This window comes from Phocoena sinus, chromosome 10, assembly GCF_008692025.1.
Source record: "Phocoena sinus isolate mPhoSin1 chromosome 10, mPhoSin1.pri, whole genome shotgun sequence".
Classification (NCBI taxonomy): Eukaryota; Metazoa; Chordata; class Mammalia; order Artiodactyla; family Phocoenidae; genus Phocoena; species Phocoena sinus.
In genome coordinates, this window is record NC_045772.1 from 60,119,383 (window position 1) to 60,129,121 (window position 9,739).

Genomic DNA, 9,739 nt, shown 5'->3' on the forward strand with positions numbered 1-9,739 from the left:
CCTGGAAAAGGAGGCAACTGAGGATTTAGGCTGACCACTCAGAGGAGAGGATGATCCCAGGGTTCCCAGAGAGCCAGGCATCAATCTGTACTGAACGTACCAGTTGCTCAGTTTAAGACTAAAGAAACAGATCTCTGGCCCCGGCCTCTGCCCCGCCCCTCCCTCAGAACTCCCTCCCCCAAAGATGCATCCAGCCCTGCCCTCCTCAGCGCCCAGCACCTCTCCTCCCTCTACCCAGTGGCCCCCAGCCCCTGGCAGAGTGCCCACCAGCTCCGGTGAATATCCTATCTCCCTCATTCAGTAGTATTGACATCTTGGTCCTACACCAAACTAGTAGTCTCACCTCCATCCTTTCAGTTACAGCAGATCCTTTTCATTATTCTGCCAATAGTGGAACTGGAAACCAACCCCATCTATAAACAAGCCACCCCACCAAAGGTGTTTCCCTCTCCATCCCCGGGGAGGGTTCTCCCCTGGCAGGCCTTTCACCTGCTTTACGTCCCCAGAATTTAGCAAGCAAGAAGAGAAACCTATTTCACAAGCATTACTGGCTCCCCACACCCGCTTCTCCTTCTGCTGAGTCCCAGATGGTCCTGCTCCCTGAGCCCTCCACCCACTGCCATCAGCACTTCAAGACAGAGGCTCTGGATACCCTCTAAGGTCTTCGGTTCCCCCTCTCGCTGCACAGTGAACCCAGACCTGTGCCCAGACCCCACGCCTCCCCTCCAAGTTTCCACCTCCGCTCTAGCAGTCTCCTCTCAGTGGAAAGTCTTTCTCCTGGTCTAACTTTAATCCCTCCTGCTGCAAGTCTAGATCCCCTTTCTTTCTTTTCTCTATGAGGCGACCCCTTTAAGATCAGAAAGGAAATCTTCCTCTAGCGTTTGCAGCCTCCTCTCTGGCAGCGCCCCTCCACATTCCCAGCCCCTCAATTCTGCCCCAGCCTGGAGAAGTTCTTCGTGGCCACTCCCCACCTCCACTCCCCGCCCAGAACTCTAAGGATCCCCGCATACCCATCCGGTCTGTGTCCACTGCGACCGGGACTCAGGTTCGCCCGCCAGCGGGGCGGTGACCCCCGCCAGCCGGTGGCGCAGCCACCACGGGGTTAAGGCTCCGGGCGTGGGGAAGGGGAGGGGGCCGGGAGGGGCGGGTGCCGAGCCAATCGGCGGCCGCGGAGTCCCCGGGGCCGCGAGCCGGGAGCGCTGAGCCGGGAGCCGAGAGCCAAGCGCGCCCGGCTGGGGCCGGGCCGGAGCGGAGCGAAGAGGGAGCGCTCCCGCCCCAGCCCCGAGTACGCCGCCTGCCCGCCCGCCGCCGCCGCCGCCGCCGCCGGCCCAGCGGCCGCCGCCCCAGCCATGGAGCAAGACCACAGCCCCCGGAAGATCCAGTTCACCGTCCCGCTGCTAGAGCCGCACCTTGACCCCGAGGCGTCGGAGCAGGTGCGGAGCGGGGCGGGGCGGCTGGGAACTCGCCCCACAGAGGACGAGGGACCCCTGGACTGTGCGATCCGAGACCCCCGCTCAGTCCTCCCTTGGCGGTGCGCCCCTGCGAGCGCCGGCGCGCTGTTTGCGGGGGGTGGGGGTCTTCTCTCCCCTCCCCCACCGTGGAAACCCCATCTCCCCGTCTGTGCTTCTTCGAGACGGACTGAAGGACGAGAGCCTGCCCTCGAAGCCGGTCCCCGCGAGAGTCGCTCCCTGCTTCCCCAGCCCTGGGGGAGGGGGCTTGCCTGAGGACACGACCCTCCCCCCTTCGCCAGTCTTTCATCCCCCACCCAGTCAACACCCCGCCAGAGTTTCTGAGCTCGGAAGGGGCGCCCAAAGGTGTCGGAGGGCCTAAGGGAGAGGGCAGGTAATGGAGGGAGTTGAAAGAGGAGAAAGAGCCCCCCCAGCTCTTAATTGGGGGCGACCCTGCCGGACCCCAGAGGGTGAGGACAAGAAGGGCTGAGGAAAACTGCGAGGGCTGGGGCTTGGGGGAGAGGAGTGGTCGTGTCTGCAGGCTGACTCCGCGCTCTTCGGGTCTGGACACTGGGTCCTTATTCCCGTCTCCTGCCCTTTGGATCGGTAATGGGGCGGGGTGGGGGGGCGGCGGGAAGGGGAGGGCATGGAGAGAATGGCCCTGGGGAGCGCGAAACGAGGGCTTTCTCGGGGCTGGGGTCCTAGCTGGGCGTGGGCAAGGGAGAAGCACTGTTCTGGGCTGGGCTCAAGGGGTGGGAGTCCAGGGCCCTGGCCCAGCCTCCGGGCCTGGCCTATTTTTAGCTCCGAGCAGCCTGGCAGAGGCGGCAGTGTATGAGACTGTGTGAGCAAGTGTGTGTATCAGGGAGAGTGAGCCTGTGCGTGGAGACGGTGACCACCCGCGGTCGCTACTACCGCCCATTTGCCAAGTATTTGCTCGTTTGCTCATTGCTCCATCTCTTTTCGGGTTCTCTATCCATTTGCCTAGACATCCCTGTTCCTAAAGACTATCCATTTCCCACAAGGTCACTTCTCTGTTTCCCCCAACCGGCTGCCAGGGCTCTGGCTGGGCCTCCCCACCTGAGAAAACTCTGACCTCTTGGGATGGGCTGGAGAGAGTGTTCTTTCTGCTGCCCCAGCTGTTTGGTGGAATAAGGTCTGATGTGAAGGGAAAGGTTGGGTACACACGCGCTCCCTATAACGTTAGCTTCCCAAAGTGTGGGGAGGGGTTAGGGACCTGTGTCTCCATCCTCTCCCTGGCCTGTGGGGGGAACCGGATCTCCAGACCTCTAAGGTGTGACAGTAGGAGGGAGGGTGGTAGGACTGCAAACCTCCTGAGGATGAGGAGGGCGGAGAGCCAGGAGCATGGGGAGCGTCCCCTTGGGGTCAGGAAAAAGGCTATTATGCCTAGAGGCAGGGGGCCGGCTAAGATAACCTCAGACCCAGGGAAAAGGGCCCAGGAGTGTGAGCTACGGGCTCAGGGGTGAGGTTCCAAGCAGAGATGCCTTCCACTGGCACAGCCAGTGCTCACTGCCTGACGCCTGCCTCTGTCTGGCGTTAGATGTGGCAGGTGTAGGTGTGTGTTGGGAGAGGGCAGGCCAGCTGGCCCAGGGTTCTGGGGAGCAGGGGAGGAGAATGAGGCAGTGCTATAGAGCCAGAGGGAAAAAGAGCCGGGACTTCAGCCTGCTTTTCTCTCGTCTTCAGAAATCTGTGTCTGCTCAGCCTGAAATTCTACCTGCAGTCTAACTTCAACCCCCCCTTGCCGTGTTACCCAAGTGTGTAGGCAAAAAGTTCCAGGCTTGGCAGGAACACCTAACCCAGAGTGACATGAGAGGGCGGCAGGGGTTGGAAACTCTGAGTTATGGAGCACAGAGTGGCAGGGGATGGAGGGGTGCCCACAGCTACCAGGTCCTTGGCATAACTGGTTTGGAAAGAAATCAGAGGCAAAGGCACCAAGTGTCCTTGAGAACTAGGATTTGTGATCGGGGCATGGAAAATAAGAGACCGCCTACTCATTTGCTAGTAGTCCAGGTGCCTGGGAGGTACTTCAGGAAGTCTAACTTTACTGCCTCCTGCTGTAGGACATCAAAATTCTCAAGGACTCTGAGTGCTTAGAAATCTTGTCCAAGGCAAGGACATTGGTTAAGGGACCTCTCCAAGATCACAGAGCCCTGCTGCCCTCTCAGAGGTCCTTTCTGTCAAACTTGCAGACTCCTTCTCAGGCTCCCAACCCCCATTAATCCCCACCCCCACCGCACCCTCTCCCTCTCTCAGCTCCCCTCCCCCAAGGCAGGAAAGAAATAGAGAGGAGTCCTCTCTTAGGAGAAGGATGGCCTCACCCCACATGCACGAAACACACTTGCCCACCTGCTGGCCCCCAGCACGTTTGCACCAGGAATAGCCAGCGACGGACTCACAGATAATGTCTATGCTGTGCGTGCTTGTATGCACACACAAACACACACACAGAACTGGTATTGCCAGGGACCTTGAAATGCCACCAAAAACAGATACTGCTGGATTCTCCTAAGAAAACAGTCCCTACCCCAACCTACCCACATTCTATGTACCCATTTCTTCTTTGAGGTGTTCTTCTCTCAGATTAACCCTGCCCCCAGCTAGGGCTGATACCCACTTTCTGCCCTGGAGGGAGCCGCAGGGACTCCAACCCCACGGTACCCTTCACTTTCAAGCCTCCAGAGAAACGGAAAAAACTACATGTCCCAAGAGTCCTTGGACTGACTTCAACAACAGTCAACTTTATTGGCAGCAAGACAAAAGAACAGAGGCGGGGAAAGGGGGCTCAGAGGCCCAGCAGTGAATCCGCTCTTATCTGTTACTTTCTTAGAATCGGACCCCAGAGCCCAGGATAAGATTTTTCAGTTTAGCTTTAGTCCCTGACCAGGGTCCTGCCTCACGCTTCTCCTCATATTATATTTACCATGACAAGGATTTCTCTAGGCCGTATTTCCTGACAAATCAGAAAGGCAGTGTGTACAAGGATAGGGAGGAGATGAGGGGGGGAGGGGCATGGGCCAGGTGAAGGCACGTTCAGACCCACCTTCTCTGTGCTGTCCTCCCAGGCTGGGTGAGGATCGAGGGGCGCTCTCCGCAGGTGCTGGCCCACCACAGGTTTATGTCCATTTGGGGAGTGGTCTGGGAGACTAAGGGGAAAGTTTTGTGCCCTCTCGGGTTATTTCTGACCATTGATCCAGGATGGACGGAAGGAGAGCAGGCCAGAAATCGATGCACTAGCGCAGATATAGCTGCTGAGATGGAGAGCTGGGGCCAGGACCCGGGGAGATGCGGAGACAGAAAGGGGGTTGGGAGAAGCAGGGAGTGGAGGTGGTCTTCTGGGTCCCCAGGGCAGAGGGATGGGCCCAAGAACGTCCACCCGGAGACCGTGGGTTCAGTGTAACGTGGCACTTTTGGAGGTGTGCTAAGTGGGCGGCCTGCATTATGTTACTGAGTGTGCGCGGGGCTGTGATGCTTCCACGTGTACTTGACCTCTTCCCTCAGATCCGGAGGCGCCGCCCCACCCCTGCCACCCTCGTGCTGACCAGTGACCAGTCATCCCCAGGTAACCCCAGGATGGGTCGCTGAAGGGAGTAGGGGCTGCTGAAGACAGCTGGGTCCCAGTGAGAGAAGGTGGGTGCTAGACAGGAGGGCACATCTGAGGAGCCCGCGGTCTCCTCAGTCCTGGAGACAGGGAAGCGGTGGCTGGGTTAGCAGGGGGATTTCCTCCGCTTTGGAAAGACAGAGCAGTGCTAGGAAGCGGGGAAGACAACCTGGTTCCTAAGCCCCCCAGGAGTTGGGGTGGTCAACGGAGTGTTGGTTGCTGTGGCAACAGCCTTCCAGGTTTCTCCAGCAACTGAGAGGCTGCTGCCCCCACCGCCAGAGGCGGTGACAGCTGTGAGGGGGAGGGACCGCCGCCATCAGCTATTCTCATGGCCCCCAGAGGGGAAGGGGAAGGTTAGAAACAGCTCAGGGAGCAGCTGGCATTCTGGTCACCAGTGTCTCCATCAAGGTCTGGGGAGAGAACAAGGTCTCAGAGAATGTCAGGGGTGCTGGCGAGAGAGTGGAAGCGAGGTAGTGATGCTAATAAGCCGGACTGGAATTCAGGAAACCTGAGTCTCCAACTTTCCTCCAACTACTAAAAAAGACTGTCCTGGGCCCTGCACAGGATAAGTTTGCTGTTCTCTCTCCGGTGTTCCCTCCTAGGCATGTTTCAGTTCTGGATCGGGGGTGGGGGGCTGATTGGAAGGAGACAGGGAGGAAAAGGACAAAAGGACCACAAAGCCTGCCTTCGAGAACCTCCAGGTCTGAGGCAAGGATGTAGATGCAGACTGACCACAGAGGCAAGGACAGGACTAGAAGCAGGAGGAGGTAAAGCCAGCCAGCAGAGCAGGAGGGAGCTGGAGGGAAGAGGCTGGGGACAGCCACAGTCAGGGCCAGCTTCCTAGGGAGAGATGTGAGGGACGGATCAGGAAGGAGGTGATTGCAGAGGCTCTTCCCCTTGGGAAGTCAGTCTGCGGGACCCCCTGGGTTTCCCATCCTCATCACTTTCTCCTTTCCCTCCTTCCCTCAGAGGTGGATGAAGACCGGGTCCCCAACCCGCATCTCAAGGTGAGCTGGCCCCTCCCGCTCAGCCCAGCACAGAGAACCCCCAGACCCATTAGAAGATTATTCCTCAACCCCCCCTCTTAGGACCTTTTGTCTCCCTCTTTCTTGTACCCCCCCCCAAAATGTTCTTGAGTGGATGTACACACATGGTCCTCTACGTTCTCCCATACACGGTCTCCTTGCTCACCATCATAGGGGTGGGGGCCGAGGAAGCAGGAGTTTTCTTCCCCCACTTGCTGAAGCCCACACCTACCCCGAGTCTCCAGTCCCACAGCGTGGCACGGCAGGGAGGAGGGCGAGAAGGGCGGACGCCCACCTGTGCTCTGTGCCCTTCACAGTCCACTTTGTCCATGTCTCCACGGCAACAGAAGAAGGTGATGAGGACCACACCCACAATGAAAGGTTCGGAAGACCCCTCCCCGCTATGCCTGATGCTGAGCAGTGGCCAGGATGACCCGTTTGGAAGGAATCCTTGGGAAGTCATTACATCTGCCTTTATTAAAGGAGAGTTGTTGCTGGACCACCCGGGGCTGCATTCCAGCTCTGCCACCCACTAGCTGGGTGGCCTTGGAGAACCTGCTTAACCTACAGGGGCCCTGAATACTACCTCACTTTGGCAGTTAAATAAAGTATGTGAACTCACCCGGCATAGTGCACAGCACAGAGGAGGTACTCAAATATTTCTTGAATCTAAATTGAGTCTTTTCTCCTGACCCCAAAGGAGACCAGGTATCCCAGCAAATCAGGAGCCTCTTTTGATCTTAAAGGCTCTTCCTTTCCCCTCCCTTACCTTTCAAAAAAGTACATTTTATTGTCTAACTTTAGTCCCTCCTTATTGTACAGCAGATGTCCCTCCTTGTTCAATCTCAGAAGGGAAAGTCAAGCCACACGGGCAGTGTGTGCTGACCCTCTAGTGGGGCTGTCACATCTGAGGGTCCATGGAGGAGGCTGGGCAGTCACGTCCAATGCTCTCTCCCTTTCTGTTTGCCCTCAGAGCTCCAGATGATGGTCGAACATCACCTGGGGCAACAGCAGGAGGGAGAGGAGCCTGAAGGAGCCGCCGAGAGCACAGGGACACAGGAGTCCTGCCCACCTGGGATCGGAGACACAGCAGCGGAGTCGTGGCTGGGCACCTCTGGGAAAGCACACAGTACGTTCAGGCTGGGGAGGGACCAACCCCAGGGGAGGCCAGCCTTCCCCGTTGTAGGGAGGGGCCTAGCAGTAGCCAGAAACTGTCTTGAGAGTACGGATCTTTGCATGGACGGCGTGTGTTTGCGTCTCTTCATCTTTCTTTACTGAATGACACCATCCCCTCCCAACTTGGACTTCAGAGCTCCCTATTGTATCGGGGGAGCCCGCTGGCATGGGAGCAGCCTTCAGGGGCTGGAATCCTGGCTCTGCCACTTTATCAGCCCAGAGGTCTTGAGCAGCTTAACCTCAATCAGTAAAGTGATAATGATGGCGCCTATTGCCTTGGGTTGTGTGTGAAAATTCAGTGAGACTGGTCCTTAGCCCAGCAGTGAACACAAAGTATGCAAGCAATGGACCCTGCCTGTCCACGAGTCCTTATCCCAGATGTGGGCCGGAAGTCAGAATGTTTCCAGTTTTATGAAGGTGACACGGTATATACACCATATGTTCCATAATACCCCCAGCAGAGCCCCCTGTAATCAAACACATGAAGATTTCTGCAGGGAAATGAGTGGTCACATGAAGTGGGTTAAATAGGCTATCAAAAGCTCATCTCTGTTCAGGTCAGATTTAGCCACACTTTGAGATCATACCCCAAATTTTAAGCTTTTTTTTAGAGGGTTTTTTTTTTTTTCGATTTCCGATTGTAGATTTTTTAAAAACTAGTGAACCTAAGTAGTCATTGTGACCAGAGAAAACCCTGTTGGTCCTGCCCCATTGCCTTCCGCTTGGTCTTGGGCTCTTCTCAGGGCTCGTTGAAGTATGGGCTAGGGTGAGTAGAAGCAGCTGCCTCTCTCCAAGCCCTCATGAATACTACCTGTCCCTCCCACCACCTGTTCTCCCTCCTCAGAGCCTGCAGAATCCATCCCTAACACTCAGGAGAGGGGCAGTGAGAAACCCAGCACAGAGGAACCCTCAACCCATAGACCACCATTGGATTCCAAGGGAGCCAGTTCGGTAAGACCCCAGGGCTGGGCTGCCCAGTCTGCAGGAGAGCAGGCTGTGTGGGGAGGGGGACGGCTAAGATCTGGAGTCAAGGAAAAGGGGGACAAAGGACCAGCTTCAGTCACTGAAAAGCTGTCGTCTGTGGCCAGAGGATTTGCATCTCCCCAGAAGGACAGACAAAGAGAAACAGGATAAAAGTGCAGCAGGAGGCAGTAAGGTTAGATGCTGTCTGAGGATTTCTGGCTCCTGGAATGGGTGATGGAAGTAGACCATGGCTTTTCTGATAAAGGGCATTTGGAACCCAAAGGGAGATCCTCACCTGTCCAGGCTGGTAAGCAGTGGTCCTGCCTGGAGTGGAGACACTGATGAAATAACCCTGTGAGCTCTGATTTTACAGTCTCCCCTCCCCTGTGTAGACTGGACACGGGGCCAGGGACTGGAGTCAGACATTAGGAGTTAGATGCCTAACGGGATGGTTGGGTACACCAGCAGGGGAGGGGACAAGAGGACCTCAGGCCTCTCACTCACCTTCTCTTTCTACCTGCTTCCCTCACAACAGGTCTGAGAGTGAAGGAGGTATCTTGGAATCAAGACTGCAGTTGGGAATGCACGGACACTGGATTTGTTTCTTATTTCCTCACTTTTGGGGAAAATATCTTGTTTTTAAAAGTGATAAATTTAGTGTTAAGTCCTTGGTGGTCTCCTTCTTTCCCAACTTGGAGAATCTTTTCTCCCTCCCGTCTTGTCCTGCCCTCTCTATAGCCCCCCTCCCTCTTGCCCAGCTGCCTCCAGGAAGGAGGAAATAAGGAAGCTGGGCAGGAGCCTTGAGAAAGGAGGAGTTTTTCCCCAGCCTTGCCCTGACTTGCTGGGGGAAGAGAGCTGAGGGTCAGATAGGTAGGAGGACTGACTTCCGGGGTACCAAGAAAGAAGGATGGCCCCAGGCTCTCTTCATATTGAGGAAAAGATACAACCACCTGGCAGGGCTGCGCTGAGGCCTTGGAGCCCTAAGGCCCGTATGGCTGCGACGCTGCTGTGGGCGCCATCTGCTGAACAAAGCCGGGAACTGCACCCTGGCACTTGGCCCATGGGAAAGAGGCGGGGCGTTGCGTGGATGCCTCCCTGCCTGCCCTCCAAGCCTCAGTGATTCCCAAGCTTCAGGATGTGTTCCCTCTCCAGCTGTGCGGAGACCACCACCCAGACTCCAACCTCTTAGCTAAGCTAGACTGAGGACACAGTGGCTATTCACGAAGAGGCCCTTGCTGGGAACTGGAAAGGTCACCTCTCCCCCTTGTCCAAGACACCAAGGGGCCGGGGTAAACGACGAAAGCTGAGCAGAAGTGAAGAACCTTCCTCAGACCCCACAGCCAGGCCTCTCCTGTCTACTGCTTTTGATTTTTCCAGGCAGTGGAGAGAGGAGAGGAGGGGAGGGGAGATTCACCCCTCTTTACTGAAGAAGTAGTGTGATGGAGAGAAAAAAGAACTTCAGAAGTGTAAGGTCCCCTTCTGCCACCCTTGCTGTGCACCTCAGGCAAGAC

General features: G+C 56.7%; 1 protein-coding gene across 2 annotated transcripts; it reads left to right on the forward strand.

The window, feature by feature from the left end:
- The first annotated feature begins 1,279 nt into the window (after positions 1 to 1,279).
- PPP1R1A (protein phosphatase 1 regulatory inhibitor subunit 1A) lies at positions 1,280 to 8,895 on the forward strand. 2 transcript variants are annotated; one of them, XM_032646825.1, is made up of 7 exons: positions 1,280 to 1,433; positions 4,965 to 5,025; positions 6,034 to 6,071; positions 6,437 to 6,470; positions 7,063 to 7,218; positions 8,110 to 8,216; positions 8,764 to 8,895. In XM_032646825.1, the coding sequence occupies exons 1-7, from the start codon at positions 1,350 to 1,352 to the stop codon at positions 8,767 to 8,769; spliced, it is 486 nt and encodes a 161-aa protein (XP_032502716.1). In that variant the 5' UTR covers positions 1,280 to 1,349; the 3' UTR covers positions 8,770 to 8,895. The 2 variants fall into 2 exon arrangements, with proteins under 2 accessions (XP_032502716.1, XP_032502715.1); XM_032646824.1 differs by having other exon boundaries at positions 1,283 to 1,433; positions 6,407 to 6,470.
- Positions 8,896 to 9,739: the final 844 nt, after the last annotated feature.

What these genes read in the sequence shown, in the direction of transcription:
- PPP1R1A (XM_032646824.1), top strand. Translation starts at nt 1,350, where the DNA reads ATGGAGCAAGACCACAGCCCCCGGAAGATCCAGTTCACCGTCCCGCTG. An exon ending in CAGTGACCAGTCATCCCCAG is followed by an intron (nt 5,026 to 6,033) that starts GTAACCCCAGGA and finishes TCCTTCCCTCAG; the next exon opens with AGGTGGATGAAGACCGGGTC. An exon ending in GACCACACCCACAATGAAAG is followed by an intron (nt 6,471 to 7,062) that starts GTTCGGAAGACC and finishes GTTTGCCCTCAG; the next exon opens with AGCTCCAGATGATGGTCGAA.